The 13,586-nt window shown below is 43.7% G+C and overlaps 1 protein-coding gene across 6 annotated transcripts in view; it reads right to left on the bottom strand.

Moving 5' to 3' along the window:
• LDLRAD4 (low density lipoprotein receptor class A domain containing 4) overlaps window positions 1-13,586 on the bottom strand; it is a 318,465-nt gene that overhangs the window by 11,762 nt on the left and 293,117 nt on the right. For 5 of the 6 annotated variants that reach the window (XM_013942419.2, XM_067290736.1, XM_067290738.1 and 2 more), the window contains one exon: window positions 1,386-1,540. In XM_013942419.2, the coding sequence (XP_013797873.1) occupies window positions 1,386-1,540 (155 nt within the window). Of the gene's footprint in view, window positions 1-1,385; window positions 1,541-4,810; window positions 5,559-13,586 lie in introns of those variants that run through there. The other variant, XM_013942433.2, reaches the window with a different exon arrangement.

Below are 13,586 nucleotides of genomic sequence, written 5' to 3'. Positions count from 1 at the left end.
GCCTCTGAGGTGCGAGTGCTATTCATATCAGCAACAGAGCGCAGGTGATGTGTTAAATGAGAGCTTCAAGGGCTCTAGTTTTGCTCTGTTTTACAGGTGCCTTTCAGGACAAAGTTGCATGGAGCGCAACTTCACGGCAGCAGTTCAGGGTAAATCCTGGTGCCACCATTCCTGCCTCCTCCTGTGCCAGCAGTGTTATGCTTGTGCCCATGCCCTTCACTCGTTCAGGGAGCTGATCTGGTTGAAATCTAACTGGGCCAAAAAAGCAACTAGTTTTCAGCCAGATGAGCTCCCTGAAGCCTCCCACCGTGTCATCACCAGCTCCCCAAGGAGCACAAGCAAAGAGATGAGAACACATGACAGGGGTGGAAAGAAAGGTGAGACAGTGGACTCAGCCTTTTAAACTATTATGGGACAGTGCCTTCCAGTCAAAATTGTATGTTTTTTTTTTGACAGTGAAACAAAATGAAGCAGTGAACCCAGTACTGTTGCCAGGAATTCAATGCACCATGAAAGCTACCCTCACAAATGGCCCTGCAGCCACATCAGGCAGCAAAGAGGCCAGGAGCAGCACTCTGAGGACATCGAAGAGCACATCAGAAAGGATCTCCCTGCAACAGCACGGGATACTCTGTGGCACTGCGAACTTGGGGGGATATATCAAGGTCAGAGATGCTCTGTGGTTAACCCAAACAAGAGAGCGATGCATCCCAACTGGTAAACATGTCTCGCAAGCCAAGTTAACTGGGTTGGCAGAGGACAGACTTTACCACAAGACTTGACTCAGATTCAGTCTTAAGCCTTCGGCTCTATAACAAGGCATCTTAACCACCCAATTCCTTGGGGAGAGATCATTTGCCTAATATTTTCTTGCTGCTGGAGCGAGACAGATAAAATGCTATATTTTCCTGGGCCATTACTGGACTAGCATTTTGGATCCAGCAAACTGTTATTGCAGTTTCACAAAACAATAATAGTGGTAAAACTCCAGATGGTATTAATAAATATACAGAAAGCCACAGCAACATGTATTTAACTCTTCACACTCCAACTGTGTGAAGGGGGGGAAGTCCCCTCCACTCCCCTTCAAACTACAGCAGCGGCAGTGAACAGGATTTTGTATTTGAGCCCCCAAACCCAAAACGAAGAAAAGCTACATAAAACAAAGCAGGGCCTAAAAATAATCACAGGCAGTACATTTTAAACTCATGTTCTCAATTTTAGTCTACTGATAAATACAACATCAGCAACAAACCTAACTACAAGCAGTAGCAGAAACCAGAAGTTTTTCAGACAGTTGCCCATATGAGAGCTTCTCAGGAGCCTTTGATACAGACCAGTACAGCATGAGTCAAGGAAGCTGGTACAGGGGAGCTCATACTCACTGTCTGCAAAGTTTCTTCCTGCCTTCTGCTTTGGCTCTGTCGGTTGATAAAGGAGCGTGTCGAGAGTTTGTAATGGTTCAACAAGCAGATGATCACTACCACCATAACAGTTATAACCACAATTATAATGATGATTTGAACAAACTCCAGTTCAGCTGCAACAAGGAAAAAGAGAGAAAAGAAAAATGTCAATCACACACAGAATGTCAGTAATCAAAGCAATAATTTGAAAACACCCACTACTTCATCAAACTGATCCAGATTAAGATGTTTACTGGTGTCCATTTTGCAAAATTTTGCAAAGAAATATGTGTCCTAAAAAGAATGAATTCTTTTTTATTTTTCAGCAGTGCTGATCAATCGATACTGAGTGGCTGCCAATCAAAGGTAAGAAACTTCCCAGTGATCCTTCACTGCAGCCCCCACAGGTAAGAAGCTCTTCAGCAGAAACACCAAGGATGATCCTTTGGATAATACAACAATTCCACTTTAAAAAATAAAAACTATTTTAATAGCCATCTGCAATACAAACAGAGGCTAAGAGGGCTCCATAAGCTTCAAAGCAGGGGTCACGGAGAAAGGAATCGGGACACTGTATGTAGTATTTCAATGATTAACTTTTTGCTGTTAGACTCTATCTACCAAAAAGGAATGGGGGGAGACTATCCTTAATTTTAATCAGCTAAATAGTGTGAAAGCAATGAACAGCCTTGTCTTTAACTCACATTACCTAAACCAAGTTGAAAACAAACTTTTGTCCTCGTGAACCTATGGGTAGTGTTTTCTTCAGTTACTTACTCCCCTCCAACTAGAGTAAAATTCACTTTTTAGTACATTGCTATACATTTAAAAGTCTAAAAAGAGTTCTGGTACTCTAAACCAAGACATGTTCCTTTATGGTTAAAAATGACATCAGGGCTTACTTGTTGCAAGATACACAACACAATGAACACCATAAAAGCCCATCATTTTATCAAAAATCCTGCCTGTACGACAAATACAAAGTATATTTAGAATCAAATCACTTGCAGTCACTCTTGTACCCTTTCAGCTATAGCAGAGCAGCATGGATGAGCAAGCTAAGGGAAGATATTGCCCCTTGGAGTTACGCAGTTGCTGGTATTTCTATGGAAACTGCATTGCTCACAGGGGACGCTCTCATCTTCAAAGACAACCTCCAGTTAACGGGAGGAGGTCTTTGGTTGTCGGGGAGGTAAAAAGGAGTGAAGTGGTGGGAGTCGCTCCGTTCTCAGCACTTTTCAAAAATGACACTACTTTTGGGTGCCAAAATGTGACTTTAGGAACTCGATAGTAAATTCCTGTTTTTAAAAAGCCAATGAGGAAAAAAAGATACCAAAAGTTAAAAAAACAAAAAGACAAAGCAAATATACGGGAGAGAATAAGCTTTCTCACTTAACTCTTTCATTTGTAGTCATCTCACCCTTCTGTGCAATAACAGTAGCTGAAGCTTACGCAAACACAGTATGACTATGAAGCTGAGCTAGAAAAGTACTGTTCACACTCAAAGTTCAAAATGTCCTGCGGTGGAACTAAAGGAAACCCAAGTTTGTTTCATTATTCTAAGATTTCTTCCAAACAAAACCTCAGTCTTCGAGACCTGGGAGGGTGCTGGTGCCTGAGGGAGGCCGGCTCCAGATGTGCTAACACCGGCTTGTGCCCTGAAAGTCCAGCAATTTGCCTCAAGTTTGCAATGGGCAGGAGCGTGCAAAGATCTAAGCAGTGAGTTTCTGCGATCCTCCCATGAGTAGCTGAACTTATTCAAAGCCACAGAAAGATTAAAGGGCCCTCAACAATGCAACAATATGTCTATCATTTAATTTCTCTTTTCTGTTAAGTACCATCCATTCATTAGTAACACCGTCAACACTTATGAATAATTTCATTACTCAGTGCTTTGCAGCCTCCCTCTGTTTTTTGCTATCAAACCCATATGCAGCAGCCTCTGTGCCATTTTTTGTCCTGAGGCACTGGAAGCTAATGATGTCAGCACTAAAAGATCCAAAAGCAGCAAGCACAGAAATTAATTAAAAAACAAAACAAAACAAAACAAATGCTTAAGTATACAGCCAATTTTTTCCTGGGTCAAAAGTGCAGAATACAGACTTGACACAAAAGACAAATGTTGCAATTCAGATTCTGTGAATAGTAAGTATCAAAGGGTTTCTTCACCCCCAACTTTTTTTTTTTTTCGGACCATGTAATATTTTATGACGGGAAGCTGAGAGACTGTTGCTAAAGGGCAACATGCAAAACAAGCAATGTTGATTTAGGCTTTCCTAGAATGCAAAGATCACTGGAGTGACATGTTGCTTCTATATCTGCCAAGGGCAGAGTCTTCTAAATTTATCAAGGCCCCAGCATTTCAGGGGCAGGGGACCGCTCCTCTCCTCTACAGGTAAAGGATTAGGATTGGGAGCATTTCCCTCTGGGGCGAAAATCATTTGAAAATAAATGACTGAAACGGGGCCATATTACAAAATCACAGCGCACAGGCGTGCGCGTACACCATTTTCCAAGTTCAGCTTTATATTACAAACACTAAAACGTAACAAAACTTCCCAATGATGTTTGAGAGGATTTTCTCGCTGGAGAGGGGAGGAAAAGGGAAGGGGAGGGAGATGTTTAACATTTTCTCGCTCCTGACTAGTCCTCCTCCTAATCACTAGGTTATTAATAGGCAAAAGAAAAGAGAAAAAAAGACAAGAACAGAAGCAGTCTCTAGTTACCGACACCGCTCAAGGCAACGCCAACAGTTTCTGACGGCTGCTGACACACTGAGTCACTTCGGTTCCTCTCCCCCCGCCTGCCTCCTGCCCCTCTGACGAAGTCTGTGGCACGTGTCCGCGTGTGTGAAAAGCCCTGGCACCCACGGCGCTCCACTCCATAAACGTGTATTCCTTAATATGGATTTTTTCCCACAAATTAAGCAGGGAAGAAGGTGGAGAAAGAAAGAAATGATACACTTTTACCACCCCATGTCTCTCTCTCACACACACACATATATATTTCTTCACACACAGGAAATAAAATTTATAGTACATTTTTCCCAGAATATTTTTCCTCATAAATGCACAACAGGAAAAAGGCAATTATGTATTTAAAGAAAACACCTTCACAGAAAAATAAGAAAAGAAGAAATAGTTTCTTATCCTATCAATAATCACACAAGCGAAAACACCTGGATCATCACCCTACATTATCCTTTGAAAACAAGCTCTGTCTCGCAAGCAATAAAAGCCCTCCTCAACGTCGTAGGGCTCCCACTGCAAGCCGTTCTCTGAGCCGAGCCGAGCCGGCAGTATTACACGTGGGATTTCACTCCACTTCACTCAGACAGAGCTCAGGGACTAAACTCAGAGTAATTCTAGTCATGCAAATACATTAAATAAATAAAATGGGAGTACCTCTTTCCAATAACAGGTCTTTTAACCGTGCATCCTTCACCGCTGTACTGTTAAGCTGCTCACTGGACATAATCGTGTCCTCTGGAAAAGGGATTCGAGCCTTGCCGAGAGCCCCCCGAGCAGGCGCCGCATCACCGGGCGGCCTCTGGCTCTGCGCCGCGGGGGAATCGCGTCTCGCGGCCGCTCGCTCGGGGCCACACAGGTGCAGCCAGCGTGTTTGCTGTCTGTCTGTCTGTCTGTCTCTCCCTCTCTCTCTCTCTCTCTCTCTCTCCCGTATATCAGCAGGGCCCGGCCCAGGCGCTAGACAAAATGCTGTGGCTCAGACCGCAGACTGTGGCTACCAATTATCAACTGCCATCAGCAGAGAGCAAGTCGCAAAGTAGCAGGAACCTGGCGGTGCCGTGGAAACCGATAGAGAGTCCAAGTCTCCTATCTTCAGACCAGCTGAAGCAGACTTTCACTCTTGTTTACCCAAAAAAGCGTACATACGGATACCGCCGGTGTGTACATATGCACACAGACACACCGAGGCAGCAGAGACGTACACTTAAACTCTTAACAACACAATCTTTCTAGGCTTTGTCTGGAACAAAATGAAAGAAAAAAAAAATCAACAAGAGGAAAAAAAAATCTGCAAAGCTCGACTCTTCTTCTTCTCCTTCTCTCTTGATCCCTGCCACAAGACTTTTGACTTGCGTGTCGGTGGATAGCGAAAGAGAGAGCGAGAGAAAGAGAAAAGTAAAAGAAAGATGCATATCTTACCCACGCCACACACGTAACAGCTTCACGGCTCAGCTGCGTTGCTCTTTAAACCAAGACCAGTTGACACTTAGAGGCTCCTAATTCTTCCGCGTTTCTGATCCAGCTCGACGTGCGTCATTCCTGGCCCCAAACCCTGCGCTCGCTCCTTTAGTCAAGCCTGCGCTCTGCTCTGCTCCCTCCCTCCCTCTGGCTCGCGCTGCAAGGAGGCTCCGGCTGCGGGGAGCTGCTCGCACACGTTCCTCTGCCGCGGCTGGGCGCCGGGAAGCACTGGGAAGCTCCCACGGAGAGGCCAGCGAGCAGGCTGCCGCGGAGCTGCTCGCCCGAGGGGCCGCCTGCAGCCGGCTCCTCCGAGCCGCCGCTCGGGCAGCGCTGTGAATCGGCGCTGGGCGCCAGCAAAATGCAGAAAGTCGCTCCACGGGAAGGGGGGGAACTAAGCACAACTGGTATCAAGTATCACACGCAAGCTTCAGGCTCGGAGATCTCGTTATATCTGAATTATAGACGCTGGGAGTTTTCCACTGTATTTGCAAAGCGGTGCTTAGTGTATAAACGCCAGTTGTTCTAAAAAGGTCAATCGCCCCCTGAAGCAATAAACTTTTCCAAATTATTTAACAGTCCAGACTGTTCTGTGCCTCTTCCTTCTCCATTAATTTAAAAAGGTGTCAGCAAGGAAATTTTATCCCCAGTTCTTCATTGCTTATCTTTCCCATGTTGCGGGCATACAGCCATTAAAAGCAACCACAGAAACCTTCAGAATTTGAAGTTGCAAATTTATTATGAAACATTTTAGGGAGAGTTATAGGGTTTAAAATATTAAGGTGACACATCCCGGCATAATATTGCAAAACAATAACCACCAGGAGAAATAATCCATGTAACCTCAAGCAATCTGTACACAGAAACTTAGAAAGGAAAAAGAGAGGGGGAAGGGAAGGAAAAAATACCAGAGTGAATTTTTGAGACTTGAGCTCCAGTTTCATGTGTGTTTCTTTGGCAAAACTCCTGGCTCAAGCTGTATCCGCCTTCCCTTTACCCCCTCTGCTTGCCCCAGCCCCGCCATCGAGCCAGCTCTTTCCACCTGGCTATTTTTCAGCCAGATCGGCTGCCCCATGCCAACCCCTCCTCACAGTGGTGCCACCGCGCAGGAGGGCGGCAGCTCCACGTGCACAGGGGCAGCCCGGGGAGACAGGACTGACAGCGCTCGCTCCGCCACCAGGCGCAGTTAGCCCGGGCTGCCTTTGGCTCCCTGGCCTGCAGGACCTTCCCCCCGTACCTGTTTAACCAGCGCGGCCAAGCCCTTCTCCAGTTATGAGCTGTTTCTCTGCAATACAGTAGCACCCCAAAGCACCGGGTGCGACTGGATGTGTGTCTACATGAGCAGGAAAAGGGATTTCCCCCCTTCCAGGAAACTCCCCGAGGCCGACCATGGCGACCATGGCTGCCGCTCCCCATGCTGTGCAGACCCGCGCGCCCCAAGGGCCGGGGCTCAGCACAAAGGCCTCTCTGCTCAAAGTTGAGGAGCAAAGGCCAGGAGGGGACACAGGCTCAGCACGGTGAGCCAGCTCGCAGCCACACATCGGGCTAGTGGCACCAGGACCCTTCCATGTCATTGCAGTCTCCCCCCTCGTCTAGATTTATTAAACCACAGTTGATGTGCAGCTGAACGCTGCTAGGTCTAAGGCCCCAATTCAAATAATACAGCCAAGTTGGGGGATAGTGATTGTGGACAACAAATAAATATCCTTTTGAGGGGTTACAAGAAGACTAAAAGGAGTTTAAATTATATGTTGAGTAAAACTGAGTATTACCGACTACAGCACTGTTACCAGCAGAGGGAAATAACTCAGAACAGATAACAGATGTGGAGCACCTTCAAAATGAGAATCTTGTCACTCTAGCACTACTTGGGAAATAATTAATTCTACAGACTGTTTTTTTATACATCGCTGTTGTGTGGGTCCGACCTACTTTGTGCACACAGGGTCACTATTGAGGCTGATTACCTTTCTGTTGTAAATTCTCCATTCCCAAGGCTTTAGGGCTGAAGTGTAAAACAAAATTTCTCTAAGCCAAAAACTGACCCACCTATATCATTCCCAGACTTCATGTTTAAAATGAGAAGTTGGTTTCAGAGAAGCCCAGTTTAAAGACTATAAGTAGAAAACAAAATAAAATCAATATGGAGGTTTTAGTGCTCTCCTTTACTTTGTTCTCTTACAATCGAAGAAACATCCCTGAATGTTTAGACTTCTTTTCAGCTCTTAAGGGGCATTAACTTGCAGCATGAAATGATTGCTTTGGCACGACCAACATTCTCTGCACAGGAAGACTGATACCTGACACACTTTACTGCCTCCATAGCTCACTACTTCCCTACCCGCCAAACATTTGTTTAATGACGTATTATTGTACAAGAGCAGGCCCTGTGAGTCACAAATGGTTAGAGACTACCGTATCCATAAACAATGCACCCGAAGCATCCTCAAGAACACCCTCAGAACAGTATTAGGATCACTACCGATTTATTAAGAATTTACCATCAAGTTTTCATTGTGAATCAAGCCCTTTAGGAGTCAACTGCTCAGCAAGTGCCAAACACCGCATCAAAGCTGCTCTTCCAACAAGGCCGGGGACCTACTTCCTCCTAAAATTCGCCTCCTCAGAACCCAGATTGCACAGTGAACTACCGCCAACACAGCTGCCCTGTGGGAGGGGGCAGAAAGCTCCCTTCGCTGGCTTTGGCATACTGAGTTGTAACACTCCTCTAAAAGCCGTTACAAGTCTAGCACATTAATGATAAAGCCAAGGGCTAGTTAAACTCAAGATTTAAGTGAGATTTTCTAAAGGATGTATTTACTGATCTGTCCCCCATTTCCTCAGTCTTGACTGGGGAAAAAAAGTCTTTCTGGAACCCACAAGAATAAAAACTGCTTTTTTATTTTACTAATACTTAAAGATGTTAGTAGTTTCCCAATTATGCTGCTTCCTATCCCTTTCTTTCTTTGCTTCTCTGAAGACCTTACTGACTTTGGCCAGGCTATCAGCCAACCCTAAAAGGTAAGAAGCTCCTAACAAAGCTTTGTTAACAAAGATTGCTAAAAAGTAAGAAAAAAACACTTGAAATTAGTATATATAAGGGGATGTTTTTTCCTGTTTGCAGTTCACTCTGCTAGTTGGATCACTGTGAATCTGGCTGGTGCACTGAACCTCTGCACAGAGGTGCTTCTCCCTTCCTATGCCAAGAAATAGCTTTAAGTACCTTAAGCCCAGAAAATCACCTGAGATCAGCACAAATATATAACTATTAATGCTTTGGGCACAGTCACACATAGTTACGCGCCTCTTTCATCCAGGCATGAGAACGATGCTTCACGGGCTAAGCCATTTTTTGACAGCAGGTGCCCTTCACAGGGGATTCATACTCTCACGCCCCCAGCCGGGGCGGCGAACACCACCACGAAACCAGCGCCCTGCAGGCACGGCCAGCCGCTGGGCATGGCCCCCGCGGCAGGCAGCCCCGTGGATCTTCAAGACTATCCTGATAATCGCCGCCTCCTGCTGCGATCACAGCCCCATTTCCACCTCCCAGCGGTGCAGGCTGGGTCTGAGGGCGGCCACCCCAACGCCAATGCCGCCTTCTTTCAGCTGCCTTCCTTGTGCCAGCAGCAGCGCGGGTACCAGAGCAAGCGACTTGGCTGAGTTACAGCCAGGCTTTCAGCTGGATCAGCTCTCTGCCCAGATGAAAACCAATCTAAAATTAAAGTGCTTGCTCTGTAGCTGAGTGAATGCTGATGCTGGCACCATAAAAAGAGACAGAAACAAGGTGGTGAGGGACAGGCAGGCAACCAAGACCACCCCATTTCCATTGGTCTGCCCTGAGTTTAGCTTCCAGCAACCCCAGGCTCCCACGCTGAAGGCCCCATGTCCCCACCTCTCAAGCTGACACCTTTGTTCCTTTCCTGGGGTGAATTTGCACCTTCTTGGTTAAGTCTGGCTCTCAAAGGTTAGGTTCATCAGAAAAAGATACTAAAAAATGATACCATAACCAGGAAAGGATAAGTGCTTTCCTCATTTAGAGTGAATTCAGGTAGCTTATTTGTCAGCACGTGCATAGGTAGATGTATTATTTTGTTGTGTTTGTTTTAATGTGATTCAGTGCAAGCAACCAAACAGATGGGAGCAGTGTGGAGATTAGTGACAAAGAAGCAAGTTTTGAGGAGGGATTTAATGCAGAAGATGACAGCGTTTAGGCCACTAAATTAACTTCCTGTTAAAGCTGTTCTTTACTCTGCATTAATAGGAAGGATTGTGAAATTGATTTCTGATTTTTTTTTAAATCACCCTTTGCAATCCTCACTTAAAGAGCTCCCTCCAAATCCTGTTTCCTAGAAAAACAGTGGTCCTTGATCTGTAGCGTTACACAGCCCACGTGGTCCATGCACTGGCCACGCATGTGGTAGTTTGTTTTCCTGTGCTGGAAGGAGGGTTCAACCTGGGACACAGAATTATAACATGCCGTTTTAAAAGTAATCAACATTTCAGACCTGACTAGCCCTAGCTCTGTTTACACTGGCGAGTGAGAAAATCTGCTCATGAATTATCCTCACTGCAGCTCTATTAGTCCTTGCAGGCAGGCTGGACACGGGTAATTTACAGATGTCTCCTCTAGCAGGGTTATAAGGCACAGTGATAACAGCACCCCGGCCCTGTTTACCCTGGAGATTATACTGCTGCTAACTTTGGTGCTCCCATGCCCCTGCTGAAAAACAGGTACAGAATTTCCTAGTGCTGATGCATAAGAGAAAGGAGAAACACCGGGCACGGAAAGGCAGCTGTAAATCTGAGGGTGATAATCAAGACCAAGCTACTCAGACTAGGAAAATATCCCTAAAGAGAAAAAGTAACTGAGTGGCTGAGAATCAAAATTCTATGCAGGTATCTGTTACCTTAAACACTGGTATACAGTGACTTCCACTTAATTTAATCACTGACTAATTCAATCCTCCATTTAATTCTATTAAAAACTCAGGAACACAATCAACTGTACTGAAAATAGTACAACCCCTTCCATTCTTTATTTTGATCATATTTCATAGCTTTTGGCTTATTTGATGTTCTAATCCAATCATTGGTTGTAAAAACGAGCCATTTAAGTAAGAGAAAATGCTAAATTAAGGTAAGAAAGGGCTACGATCATTAAAAAAAATCCCATTTTTATCCAGTTTTCCCAACAATAAATGCAGTAGAGTACCTTGTGCTGGACTCTGTGGAGTCTCAGTGGTTGAGGCATCACTACCCTAAGTTCCTCTGGGTTACCAGGCAATTTCCAGACAGTGCAGAGAAGAATCAGCCCTCAGGGTGTTTTTTGTTTGATTTTTTTCTTTGTTTTTGTGTGTTTTGGGTGCCTTTCTTCTTTTTTTTCCTAGTCTATTCAAACAGGAGCTAGAATACATGCACTAAGGACCACATTAAAAACCTGAGAGAGAATGTCATACGTCATACGTTATCCTACCATAGAAACAGGCAAAAGTGAAATGAGGGACAGAATTAGCATGGGTGCTAGAATCTATGCATATGCAAGAATCCACCTCCAACATAAAACTGAATGCCCTGTTGTAGAAATACAGGTTGCTAAATAAGCTATTAATTGTATTTTACACACAAAAAGGAATGTTCATTCTTCCACTAAAGCATACTCTTTGGAGTTACAGAGAGTTTCCTGCCAGGTGGATTATTCGCTCCATAAATCTCAATTGCCAGCAAACTCCCTGGCAGTCAGAAAAAGAAAATAATGGGCAGTTGACTGCAGATTAACAGACTATCAAGATATTTTAGTACTTTCTGGCTAAGGTGCATAGAAAGGCTTCACAAAGCTGGATGGTGCAGAAACCTTTTAAAATCATAAGAAACTCCAGCAATCTATTAAAAAAAATCAGGGGAATAAAAATAAAAAATAAAAAAAAAAGGTTAAGACACAAAACCAAGGTACAGAGAGAAAACAGAACCAGGATTAAAATAAGGTAGAGAAAATATAAGCAGAAGATGCTGAGCTGTGTTTTATTTCTGACATGAATATAATCAACTGGTTTAGGGATATAAAACTCTACCTCACTGATGGTACTGTCTAGTGACTGAGTAACTCAAAATAAAGGATGAAGAGAGGAACCTGGAAAAAGATGGATGAAGAAAGGAACCTGGTATCCAAAGGGGTGCGGGGCAGAACAGGAATAAACATAATGCACCATTTGAGGTCAGAAAAAAAAGTTTTAAAAACTACAATGCCATTATAAATTACTGTTAACATTTAATGTAAAAAGTGAAGAAGGGGAAGTAGATTGATACTAATAAATGAATCTACAAGTAAAACGAAGGAACTGATTTCTGAGTAATATTCTACATTTTTATCCTATGGTTTTGTTATCATTTGTCTTGCACTATTTACATACATGCCGTCTCCAGGAGTACTCATAAATGAAATTAACCTTGGATAACCCCATGCTGCAGCACGTTTACAGAAATTGCTGAGGAGAAAACAACTCTAGGAATAAATTCGGGATGTGGGGACGAATGGAAGCCAAGTGAGTCACAGACATGATAGGTCTGAAGGATGGGAAAATCTCTTTATAAGAACATGCCATTAAACATTACAATCAAACATAAAATTGTTCTGCCACAGTAATTTGTTTTATTTGCATTGTTAAATTTCTTCTCCTAACAGTAATGGATAGTTTATAGCATTAATGATTTATACAAAAGGAGCTACGTAAATGGATCCCAAATGGGTTGCTTCTTTCCTAAGAATTGTAGACTTAGTTTCCTGCAGCTTGATCACAAATCAGTGACTCACACAAATTTCACATCTGCCTCAGGATACAATCACGCAGCTTCTAATGAGGTTTCATGATGGATTAAGTTCCTATGGTGTAAGAGAGGTGCAAAAACTTATGCAAATTTAAAAAAACATACTGCATATCCACAAAAGTCCGTGGTGCAATAGCTGTAGATGCTTTGCCATTAACAACTGATAACACTGAATCGTGTAGGACCATTTTACAAAAATGAGTTCATTACTCCTGGCTTCTGCTGCCCTGCTTAAAAGAAATTACATGTATACATACAATTCATGTATGTCCACACGCACACACACACAAAAAGTTTTCTTCTCTGCTAATAAATCAATATAATTATCTGGGGTCACTGAGACACAATTTAAATGCACTCGCATTGCACCCAAGAAAAAGATGTGGACAGAGATTTTTGGCATGCAATAAGATTAAGATTTACTACAGCTTATACCCCATGTTACCATATAACAGAGTATGTTATTACCAACCCCTAGCATTTAAAAACCACAAGTCAGGTCCCCTCAAATTAAAAAAGTGGCATCAAACGACACTGTGGGATGCACTTCGATCACATCTTTCCAGCTTTTCTCTGACCTTTAAGTCAAAATGGACACACTTGGGAGATCCCTTGATTTCAGCAGCTGAAGCTTTAAGAAAGTCACTCAACTTACAGGAAAATCATGAGAACTAACAACATGGGGAGCAAGAATCAGAACCTACTCAAGGCTTCTTCTGCAGAAATAACATGTTCAACTCATGGGGAAACATAGGGAAGTTTCTCACAAGGCACTTCTTTTCTGACTAATGCCTAAGTGACTGTGTACACAATAATCCTCGCGTAGGAGACGTGAGGCCGGAGAGGGGAGAGAAAGACCACAGAGAGCAACAGTCTCAGGATCCTTCCTGTTGTTCTCCCATAACCACTTACCAGGTTCCAACAAGCAAAGGTAGAATACTGCCTTCTAACTTGCGTTGTCTTTACAATATGAAGGGGAAGGGATGCACAGGCTACCTCTCATTAAATAGCTGGGAAATTATCAGAGTGAGAGCAAATATCTACAAAAGAGCACTGTTCTACATAGACTTTATTTTTTAACGTACCATCACAGGCATTCCTCAGCAAACAGCAACATTTCTACCACTTCTTTCAGACTGGCAAAAGAGTATGA

This window comes from Apteryx mantelli, chromosome 2 (genome assembly GCF_036417845.1).
Source record: "Apteryx mantelli isolate bAptMan1 chromosome 2, bAptMan1.hap1, whole genome shotgun sequence".
NCBI lineage: Eukaryota > Metazoa > Chordata > Aves > Apterygiformes > Apterygidae > Apteryx > Apteryx mantelli.
Note: the sequence above shows the minus strand (reverse complement) of the source record. Positions and strands in the feature narration are given on the sequence as shown.